The sequence below is a fragment of the Alternaria atra genome, assembly GCF_907166805.1.
Source record: "Alternaria atra isolate CS162 genome assembly, contig: 25, whole genome shotgun sequence".
Lineage (NCBI taxonomy): Eukaryota > Fungi > Ascomycota > Dothideomycetes > Pleosporales > Pleosporaceae > Alternaria > Alternaria atra.
This window is the reverse complement of record NW_025091323.1, coordinates 5,298,794-5,309,926: the sequence shown is the minus strand read 5'-3', so window position 1 is coordinate 5,309,926 and position 11,133 is coordinate 5,298,794. Positions and strand designations below refer to the sequence as shown.

The 11,133-nt window shown below is 49.0% G+C and overlaps 5 protein-coding genes across 5 annotated transcripts; all 5 read left to right on the top strand.

Moving 5' to 3' along the window:
* Positions 1–223: 223 nt before the first annotated feature.
* On the top strand, positions 224–846 carry ALTATR162_LOCUS6822 (uncharacterized protein; the record flags this gene model as incomplete). The annotated part of the gene is made up of 4 exons (XM_043314447.1): positions 224–266; positions 338–351; positions 441–608; positions 676–846. The coding sequence occupies 4 exons, from the start codon at positions 224–226 to the stop codon at positions 844–846; spliced, it is 396 nt and encodes a 131-aa protein (XP_043170382.1).
* Positions 847–2,662: 1,816 nt separating this feature from the next.
* Positions 2,663–5,192, top strand: ALTATR162_LOCUS6821 (uncharacterized protein; the record flags this gene model as incomplete). The annotated part of the gene is made up of 5 exons (XM_043314446.1): positions 2,663–2,719; positions 2,776–2,861; positions 2,915–2,974; positions 4,960–4,976; positions 5,032–5,192. 5 exons carry the CDS (start codon positions 2,663–2,665, stop codon positions 5,190–5,192), a joined length of 381 nt encoding a protein of 126 aa, XP_043170381.1.
* Positions 5,193–6,339: 1,147 nt separating this feature from the next.
* ALTATR162_LOCUS6820 (uncharacterized protein) lies at positions 6,340–6,708 on the top strand (the record flags this gene model as incomplete). The annotated part of the gene is made up of 2 exons (XM_043314445.1): positions 6,340–6,526; positions 6,590–6,708. 2 exons carry the CDS (start codon positions 6,340–6,342, stop codon positions 6,706–6,708), a joined length of 306 nt encoding a protein of 101 aa, XP_043170380.1.
* Positions 6,709–7,499: 791 nt separating this feature from the next.
* Positions 7,500–8,909, top strand: ALTATR162_LOCUS6819 (uncharacterized protein; the record flags this gene model as incomplete). The annotated part of the gene is made up of 3 exons (XM_043314444.1): positions 7,500–8,219; positions 8,274–8,388; positions 8,443–8,909. 3 exons carry the CDS (start codon positions 7,500–7,502, stop codon positions 8,907–8,909), a joined length of 1,302 nt encoding a protein of 433 aa, XP_043170379.1.
* A 349-nt stretch (positions 8,910–9,258) lies between these two features.
* Positions 9,259–10,443, top strand: ALTATR162_LOCUS6818 (uncharacterized protein; the record flags this gene model as incomplete). The annotated part of the gene is made up of 1 exon (XM_043314443.1): positions 9,259–10,443. One exon carries the CDS (start codon positions 9,259–9,261, stop codon positions 10,441–10,443), a length of 1,185 nt encoding a protein of 394 aa, XP_043170378.1.
* Between the last annotated feature and the right edge of the window lie 690 nt (positions 10,444–11,133).

Here is an 11,133-nt window from a genome sequence, read left to right as displayed (position 1 = left end):
TGTAGAGTCCAGGGCGGGCTTAGTTATCAATCAATTAGGTGCCCAGCCGACGATAGCCTCGATTTACCTGACGTAGATAAACTGTCCCCTGCCTGAGAAAGTTCCGTTGATGATACGAACAGCTGTACCACGACTTCTACGTGCTTCACGACCAGCTACAACCTTCACGCAACCTATACTACTACACCAAAACAAAGCATATCCATTTGCAACAGTAAGAAAGATGTCCGACATTAAGAAGATCCACACTGCGAATGCTTGTCCTCGTAAGTTCTCAATCACTTTTCTCTTCTTGAACTTGCTGGTAGCTGTGAAGCTCTGCTAACACACGGTATAGCTGCTGGACCTTACGTACGTCTCCTTCCTTCCGTCACAAAGCTTCCATGAGCTATACGAACGCGTCGTGAACCGATCTACCCAGTGCTAACAGCACGTCACAGACACAAGCCATCGTTGCAGGCCCCAACATCTTCGTCTCAGGCCAGATCCCCGCCGATACAAAGGGCAACTTGATCGAGGGAAGCATTGCGGACAAGACCAAGATGTGCTGTGAGAATATCAAGGGCATTCTTACTGAGGCGGGTGTTGGTATGGACAGAATTGTCAAGGTAAGCAACATGCTGTTCCGGGATGGATGTCGGAAGTGGTCAAACAAGGTGCTGATTATAACACCAGGTCAACGTCTTCCTCGACGACATGGCCAACTTCGCCGAGATGAACGGCATGTACGAGCAGTACTTCTCCCACAAGCCTGCGCGCAGCTGTGTCGCGGTTAAGCAGCTACCCAAGGGTGTGCCGGTTGAGATTGAGTGCATTGCGTATACTGGTATGAGCTCGAAGCTTTGAGGCGTGGAGCTGATGTTGATGATGCATAGGTTGAACGACGATACGGTGAAGCAAGGCTGATCAGAAGTTTATCTGGTGACCTACTGAGGTCAGATTTCTTCAAAATATCTATTCATTAAGAAGTGCATGAGTGCCAAAGCTATACGATTCACCGAAGCGTCATCTCTCGATCGTGCTCAAGCTTATGAACAATGCGGCCTTCCCTAATCGCGAATGATTCCTCAAATTCTGAGTGACTGAGAAGCTGGTGACTAGCTGACACGAAAGCAGACAGGCTCTTGGAGAAGCTGCTTGGTAGCGCCGCCACGAGACGCCATGCTTACGAAGAAGCCCGTTTTTTCTACACCAAATCTGGCCTAGGGTATGGTGCCCGACAGAAACGAGATCCTCCATATGCACTGCAATCAGTCAGCCTCACTGCACTGCCCCGCTTCGCGATTGTTCTTATCACAATATGTTTATCCCCGTGCACGAACACAACCCTACACACCTTTGATCCCACACCTTCGGTCTCGTGTTTCTACTCTATTAACGCCGCAACGTACCGCGAATGTAAGCGCTTGACATAAATACAAATCGAGATACCACATAGGATTACCAACAGAGTTCCTTCGTTGTCCATTAGCACTGGCACGTGCACAACTGCAATAACTGCAACAACTGCAACACGTTCTGGTCGTGTGTGTTCCCGACCCTTCACGCTCTCACAGTACCATGCGCCTTTTACATGTTTCCAACGACGATGACGATGACGACTTCACTCTTGTTGAGTTTGGTTATGAGGTACCGAATTACGCGATTTTATCACATACCTGGGGCGCCGACAAGGATGAAGTTTCGTTCAAAGACATAATTGAGGATAAGGACAAAGCCAAGAAGAAGGCAGGCTATGCGAAACTCCGGTTCTGCGCCGCCCAAGCCGCCAAAGACAATCTCCAGTATTTCTGGGTTGATACTTGTTGCATCGATAAAGGTAGTAGCGCAGAACTAGCCGAGGCTATCAATTCGATGTTTAAGTGGTATAGCAATTCGACTGTTTGCTACGTCTACCTCACCGACGTATCCGACTACAGCACCCTGGGGATGGATAATCTGCCATCACTGTACAACAGTCGATGGTTCAGCCGCGGATGGACGCTCCAAGAACTTCTGGCACCAGAAACAGTCATCTTTTTCTCGAAAAATGGCACGAGAATTGGAGAGAAATCGTCCCTTGCCATGGATATTGCCTGCATCACAAATATCCCCATAGAAATTCTTGAGAGCAGTCCGGGGCTCGTGCTCCAGTACCCTATTGAAGAGCGCTTGAGTTGGGCAAGCAATCGCCGTACAAAGCGGGAAGAAGATGCGGCATATTGCCTCCTTGGCATCTTCGAGGTGCAGATGCCACTTATCTATGGCGAAGGCAAAGAAAAGGCTTTTGGTCGCCTGCAGAAAGAAATTGATTATTTGTACGGCCGGCGCGACTGGATTGACAACCTCTTGTCACAGTATGGGCTTCCGCCGCTACGTATACATGAAGACAGACAGGTGAGCACGCATGGGAAAGGCTGCCGTACTCACTGAAGCCTAACTTTACTTACAGAACACTGAAGGTCTGAAGGATAGAGCCACTCTCAACGTCCCAAACCTTACGACACTTCTCTGTACGACTGTGTTTATCACGCACGCGCTTAATATACCTACGGCGACAGGTATCTTCGCCCTAATCATCGTCACGACTCCGTTATACATCCATAGTTGTACTCGATGGAGCAGATCAGAAGGTATCTTCGTTTACTCTCTAGTAGTTGCCATCTGTCATCTGATCGGCAAGATGTTCGCCCTGCAGAAGGAGATGCAAAGGTTGAATGATATCGTCTTGAATCACCGAGTTTAACAAGTGGGCCATGCAACCGCGAAAGAGCATAGGGTTTTATCGCGAAACAGTTTCATGAACTGCTCACGTTCCAATATCCATGTTGTGTTTACGTGGAACGAACTGAGTTGAATTCACCTGCCGGAGCGTGTACCAGGCATGTATAGCCCCATTATTATGCGAGGGACGATTCCTTACCAATCTTGATAGCGGTTTCGAGAACTTTGAGAAGCTGTACACGAAAGGAGCATCGGGAAGCCGGCCACAGCGGTGTTTCCAGCCATTGCAGCTATCCACACGTATCGCATCATTCTTTCGAGGCTACAGCCTGGATACGCGGAATCAACTAAATACTGGTCGTGATTGATCGTCATGACGGCCTTGCGCATTGCAGAAGGTCGACAGACTGAATGGAGGAGGACGCTGCGTGTTGTTTAATTGTATCGTTCGACGTCCACATGCCGCTTCTCTATGTGGAGGAACGTGAAACAAAACATACCAACTTGGCCGAGATCGACATGATGACTTGTTAGGGTATATGAGTGATCACTGGCCTTACTAGGTGCGCATCTACACATACCTTTGAGGGATGTTACTCACATGTTCTAGTTTCTTAAGAACAACGTCCCATGCCTTTTGACTGCACCGAGGGGGCGGGAGCAGCCAATGCGGCTGTTTGTGGAGTTCGTTCTGCTGTTGTGTTACAGTGTTGTTATCGCCAGTCCAGTCTCAATCGGTCTACCCCAAACGCCAATCTCGTGAGCATGGTGTTGTTCACATTGCTGTTTGGTGTTAGTCTTTGGTGCTTTTCGACATGAGAGCTTCTGAAGTGGTTGCTACCACTGCAACATACGCTTCAATACATGTACTCCCCGTTCAATCTGAGCGATGAAACCTTAATGAAGTTGATGTTGAGCTCGCACGGTGATAGAGGGCATCAACAAGTTGCGAGCATGAGCGTGTACTCCTATAACCATAGACATCTTACACTTCGATTGCTAATGTCGCCTATGATTTCCCTGGAGAAAGCGCTGTCGAGCGCTGTTACTGGAAATGTACTCCTTTCATCTTCGCTAAGGGCCAGCGGGTGACCTTTTTACGTACGTCAGAAGCCCCGATTCGACAAAAAGGCTTAACCGTTGCGCTGCGGTCCAGCCTTGTTTCAATGCGGACTAACGTCCCATTACCCCATTCGATTAAGATTTGGTGGCTGTCTAACACGAGGACAGATTGTTTGGCGGGGCTGACCGGTATGCGTTGCTCTCAGCCTCACTGCACGGGCCCAACTTAACATCTCTTATCATCACCTTGCGTCCTAACTTCCACAAATCGGCCCAATACTGTTCCACCATCGCTCCAATATCCGTGTAACCCCTCAACTACACGTCGTTTTTGCTTGTGACGCTAGTCGTAACCACCTACATGCGTCTTCTACACGCCACCGGCGACGATGACGACTTCAGCCTTGTTGAATACATCGGAAACACACCACCGTATGCCATTCTTTCCCATACATGGGGTGAAGATCATGAGGAAGTTACATTCAAGGATATCTACAAAGGGAAGGGCAAGGGGAAGACGAAACTTGGCTATAAGAAACTTAGGTTCTGTGCAAAGCAGGCTGCCAAAGATAACTTAGAATACTTCTGGGTTCGCAGTGACCAGGTTCTTCGGAAGCGTACTCGCTGATTTTTCTCGTTAGGTTGATACATGCTGCATAGACAAGAGCAGTAGCGCAGAGCTTTCCGAGGCGATCAACTCCATGTACAAATGGTATAAGAACTCGAAAATATGTTACGTTTATCTGTCGGATATCCCTTGGCGTGCCTGGGATATCACAAGGGACGAATTGCTTATCGACCCATTCTTATCGAGTAGATGGTTCACGCGTGGTTGGACGTTTCAAGAGCTTGTTGCTCCCGAAAAACTAGTGTTCTTCGCCGCAAACGGTAGTAAACTTGGATCCAAAGAGCTTTTCACTGCTGCGATTGCCAACCATTGCCATATTCCACAAGCGGTCCTTCGGGGTACCCAACGTGCGCGTGACTACAACATTCAAGAGGTATTGCAGTGGATAGCGCCCTGGAAAACTAAACGCCAAGAAGACGCCGCGTATTGTCTCCTGGGGGTCTTCGGGGTGCATATACCGCTTATATATGGTGAAGGCCGAGAGATAGCGTTTGCCCGACTGCAGGGTCAGATCGAGTCTCGCTCGTTCCTGTCGAATCTGTTCCGAAGATCAGTTAAACTGATAGAGAACGTGGAACAACAAGTAAGAACCCAATCGTGTCATTAGCGTTGATGCGCGGCTGATTCAGATTGTCTAGTTTCCTCACCCTCCAGCCTACTTTGGTTGGGTATCTGGCCTGAGAGCTGCCACACAGGCTTCACCTCAAAATTCCCAATGGATTCATTGGAAAGAGATGTTTTGGACTTTCAGAACTCTGACAATTCTACTGGTCGTTTCTATATCATACGCAATCATTAGCATGAACATATCTGTCCTCAGAGCATATGACGCTATTAGTGCAACATGTTTCCTAGGTACTGAATGCGCCATAATACTACTACTCTCGAGTAGCACAGTCAAGCTTCAACGGGTTCTGGTATTGTTGATAGTTCTCATACTTTTCTCCCTAGCTAGGAAGGTGCAGAGACTTCATGACATACAACAGTTACTCTTGAGGTCAGTTGAGGATTACACCGCTACTCAATCGACGCTGCATGATCGTTGCATGCAAGATAAACAAGATTAGGTCATCAGATCTTGATACATTGTTTCCGCATACATTCTTGTATTGGTTTAGCACATTTGAATAGTGTATAAGTAGACAATGACAAAGTGTCTTAGATGATCCCGTGGAAAACCTTGTTGCAGAGAAAGTGGGTCCTTCTGGTTCGTCGGTCCAAGTTCGTACGCTGCGCGCGTACATTGGAACCTTCACCTGAGCAACTGAGCGATTGGATGTGCGCGCGATCAATTGATTGCGTAAAGATGCTGATCTATTCTAAAAGCAACTATAGTTAAGTAGTTCAACCTTTTCGGGTGCTCAGCGCAGCGGGAATAGACCCGCGTCCTGACAGTCTGGCTAAAGTCGAACGAGGCCCGGACGTTTACGTACGGTAAAACTCGTGTCACAGTGTATTGAGAATAGATTACAAGCAATTGTGAGGTATCAAGAAGGCGTCTAATTCTAGTATACTACGCTACTAGTAGCAAAGGTCGTGAAATTACAGTTAACAAGGCGTACTTAGACATCTTTGGCTGGGCGAGCCTCGGGCCGTGCCTTACGGATTGGGCTTAGGTTCAGCCAGCGAAGTAGCCCCTCCTCAGAATGGTCAGGCAACCACAATATCCACTGCGAACCCACAATGTATTACTTCTCATGCATGTCAGAAAATGAGAAACGAGGACTGACAATTAAAGGCTAGTCAATCTGTCTGCGCAACCCTGTATCAGCTCTGACAGCAAGACTTTTTTGTTGTAACGCAATTCTTCTCAAACTAAGCTACTGATCAGTATACAACCCATGCAACCTTCCAAGGGTATAAGTAGTGGTGGTTGCTCGCCGTCTTCATGTCTTTATCTCACCATCCGCAGATCTACACCTTCTAGATAACATCCAATCAGCGCAATGGTTCAACTCATCCCTTACATCGCCTCTCTGTTAGCCCTTAGTCAGGCTGTAGCCTCCGCCAAGGCAGTCACATCCTTTTCTGAATGGGTTGATGGCATCCTTGAGAATCCTGATGGCGACAACATGACACCCGAGGAGGTCGTCGATGCTTTCAAGAGTGGGCAATTCAGTACTCCACCATCAGGTATATCGACTGTCTAATCTTAGCATTATGCCTATATGAAAGCTGACTCTTATTTAAATATAGCCAAGTTCAGTCGTAGCTTGTACCAGAAGCGTGCCACCTGCTATGAGTATCCGAACACCGATTGTCTTGTATGTAAAATGGACCCATTACTCAAGATATCAGCCGAGTGGTTTCACTGACATCGCCTTATTTATCAGATTACAGATGCTGTCGCATGCATCAACACCGTGGCCCGCAAGACCAACTGCCGCGGCCAATATCTGCAGTGCCAGATTAACACTGCCGTATTGACGACCGACGGTAACACAGACTCTTCTTGGTAAGCATCCCTATTGGCGACGTAGAGATTCCTAGAAACTAAGGTAGACAATGTAAAACTAACGTTTAACCTTGTGATAGCAACGACGTCGCTCGTGGCGGAGGGTTCATCTTGGATCACTGCGTTGTTACAGGTAGTGATAGAGTGCAAGGGTCGGAATATGCATATGGAAATGGCGGGGAGCTGGTGCGACTTCGAAGACCTTAAACATGGATATAGAACATCTTAGACATTTATATCGCTACTCTGTTTGCAGGAAAGTATACAACGTCGCTCGCAGAAAGAGACTAACCTCGTTATGGATGTAGAATAAAGGCAGACAGCGTTCTTAAATGGCACCATTTGAAGTTCTAGGCGACAAGCCTTTGGGATCTGCGTTCCTTGGAACATTAGTGCAACTAGACTTCTTATTGGCAACTATACTGCGCCTATGTATCGCGCAAAGTCCCAAGTTCTTGGTCCCGGAAAGGTGTGTTTGGAGTAAATCCCGGGTAAAGTTTAGTGACGTATGTTACCGCTTTTGGAGTTGTAACAGAGCGAACACTATGGGAAGTGCGAAACTGAAGAAAATATTTATAATGATGTTGTTGCGACGAGAACGAAGTTGCAAAACTTCCATCGTTTACATACTGTCGACGCAGCGTAGTGAACATGCACATCCTGGCTCTAGCGGCCGTCGCTGTGCAATCCACATTGCATTATGCATCTGCGACAGTAGGCGTTATAGACATCGACGACCTCCTGCAACCGGATCTACAACAAGACGTCCTCGCTCCAAGTGAGGGTCATCCTTATGCACCGTGGTCTCACAAACCACACTGCATGACTAGCACCTTCCTCCCTACCCTTGGCCAAAAGTACTGCGTCTACACATCCAACACAACAGGCCCCCACGGCCTGTCGCTAGTCTTCCCTCCGTCTTCCGCCCACCTAGCAACAAAATACCTCGATGACAATCCTCTCGATAGTTTCCTAACACGAGAAGACGCTGAACGCCTCTACCTCCGCGGCCAACCATGGAAAATCGTCGACATACCCGGGAAAGCTAAAGGTGTAGTGGCTACACGTAAGATCAAAATGTATGAGACATTCATGGTGGACCAAGCAGCTGTTGTGGTAGATATGGAAGCTGAGAATGCTTTGAGTGAAGTTGAAAACAAAAGGTTGTTGAAGATGGCGGTGGACCAGTTGCTCGTGCCAGGGATGATCAGGGATATGAGTAATGCACACGCCGGAAACGGAGATGACACTGATAAGAGTAAAGAAGACGATGATGAGGAAGGAAAGTTGGAAGAGGGCATTATGAAGACGAACGCTTTCGGGAGTACTGTGGCTGAGGTCAGCTCGAGGGCGTTATATCCGCTCATCTCGGTAAGTCGTGATGCGTAGTATGCAAACCAGGAAATGCACGACTGACTTCCCCAGCGCATAAACCATGCCTGCAACCCAAACTCCTTCGTTCTGTTCTCCCGCGCCGGCGTCTCGATGGCCATAAAGGCCTACCGTGACATCAAACCTGGCGAAGAAATCACAGTCTCATGTGCAACCTGCCCTCCCCCGCTTCCCCTCAAGCAGTCTCACTAACAACACTTAGATCTTCTCTTAGGCATTCCCTTCCAGAAACGCCAAGCTTTAATAAAACGCTGGGGCTTCAAATGCACATGCGACCTATGCAGTCTCTCATCCGACGAACGCCAAGCCTCAGACCTACGCCGCACAATGATCGCGCAAGCGGAGGAGAAGATCATGGAACTAGCACAAGACTATAAACTCGATGAAGCGATATCATTAGCTGAGGAATCTGTCGAGATGATCAAGGAAGAGGGGATTTGGTCCATGTTGACGGATGAGTACGCCATGTTGGCTATGCTCTGGTTGGAAAAGGGGGACAGAGAGAAAGCGGAGGTATATGGTGAGAAGACGCATAGGCTTTTGGCGGATCTAGGGTTCTTAGGTATCGGAGAGGAGAGGGAGACGTGGAAGTTGGAGACGTTGTTGAAGAATATCGGAGGTCTAGGAGGTATGGGACAGGGATGGAAGAAGGGGCCTTTGAGAGGTTGAGAGCAACGAGGATTGGAGGAGGATGGTTACATGAAGCCTAGAAGTAAGTAGCGCAACAGGGGTGAGTTCCCTCGGTACCTGTGTCTAAGTCTCACTCAGCTGGCAGCAGAATTGGCCCGAGCAGCGCGACATGCATTTCCGCTTTTTTGCGTGCTTCGAAGAGATATAAAGCATAGGTTGACGTCCACAAAAGATTGATGTTTTTCTCATTATGATTACGAAAAGCAAGCAGCAGAAGCCAGCTTGTGAGCAGCACGTAATTCGCAAAGCGACCTCCAGAAGACCATTGTTCCAAAACGATATGGACATATACCGACTACCATCTTCATCATCACCTTATTCGATGGCGATGGCCAAACCTCTCTTGAAGTTGTTTGTGCTCGCAGCCCCTCTCCTGGTGTCGGCCGAAACTACCTGGAGCGAGAACCTCGTCCTCGCAGACTGCGGCATTGGCCTGGGACCAAATGGTGGCTCTACATCCCGTGAGATGATGTACTACTCGGACGCCGCCTGGGGCGCCCCAACCTACATGGCCAACGTACCATGGGACGGCTCCTACCCATGGCGAGGCAGCGGCGTGACCCAGACACTTCCCAACAGCGACACATGGACCGTCTACATCGACAATACAGTCAAAGATCCCGGTGCGGCCGGAATAGCTACGCACACGTACGATAACAATATGCTGATATGCTGGGCCCGACACCTAGATGGGCTCTTCACGCTGGACGACGGCAAGAAGTGCAGCATGGCCTTCATTTGCAACCACGCGCCAGTCGACGGCGGCTCTCCCAAGCCTTCCCCTAAGCCTCCTGCTCCAGCCCCCGGCCCACCTCGCCGCCTCGAAGAGAACGCAACGCCGGTAGCCCTGAAATTCCAGCCCGTCATTGACTTCGACAAGTCGGCCTGCTACAACACCTGGGCCATCGCGAGCGACGGCACCGTCAACCCCGGCATCGAACTAGGTCAAGGGGATTGCCGCACCATGGACCGCCTATCCAACAGCAACGTCTATGTGCGCGAGAAGTGCTCCGACGATGGCTGGTGCTTCTACCTATACGGTTATTACGCAGAGAAGGACCAGGGTGGCGCCCTGGGCGGAGGTCACAAGCACGACTGGGAGCACCTTGGGGTGTGGGCGCGCGACGGTACGGCCAAGTACTACGCTTGGTCACACCATGGGGACTACACTGTCGACTGGGCTGAAAAGATGCGGTATGCTGATGGCCGAGCCAAATTTGTCGTCGAGCGCGATCGAGCCACCACCCACGCTTTCCGCGTGGCCACCGAGTCGGAGCCGCCTGAGAACGGGACCGGCAAGTGGGTGCGCTCGTTATTGGTTAGCATCGAGAGGATGGATGGGAAACTGAGGGAGAAGCTATTGGGGTACAATTGGGGCTCTGCGCACCCGGATTTGAAGGATGATCGCTTTGAGGGGGCGTATTGGGAGACGTGGAAGCAGGTGAAAAGACTCCAAAATCTTGGGCCAGTGAGGCCTGATCTTCCGGGTCCACCGATGCATCGGGAGTTATAGATAGAGGAAGAGGGTTGTTAGTACAAAAGGAGGTTGTTGGGGAGTTACATACTGAATAGTTATCAGGTTGGTAATGAGGTGGTGCTAATACTTCAATTGTTTCTTCTTCGCCCCGTCTATAGAGCAGCCTAATAATAATATACATAGAAACAGAATATATATCACATAGTCATCAGTTTCCCCACCTGTCATTCAAATCTCATTGTGGGCGACACAGTCGTAGTAGGACAAGCAATCTTTATCTGATCCGCTCCTGCTCTAGTAGAGTACTGATTCATAAGAATCTGGTCGAAGGCATTGATGTTAATCGAGTCAATCTTGGGTTGGTAGCAAAGTCTCTGCCTAGAGTGCTTGTCTTGATTCGCGATCTTTACTCAGACTTGCTTTTTTTTAGGCCAGAGCAGGGAGATCACAATGTCAAAAGGCGGTGGCATTAAATGAGCAACATGTGACTCAGTTTTTGTAAGATGATGCTGTCCTTCAAGTATTGTCAATCATAGCCTAGATACAACATCCGTCCATAAGGAACCGACTGCTAACTCCAACCACGAGATGGGCGTGTGACATTGGAATAGAGGATCGAAGCGAAGTTGCGCAACGAGAGATTACAGACCACTCAAGCTTCGTTCCTATCAAGCATCAGCTCCAACACCTCGTAAACATCATCATTTAGCAATAGCACGATGGAAG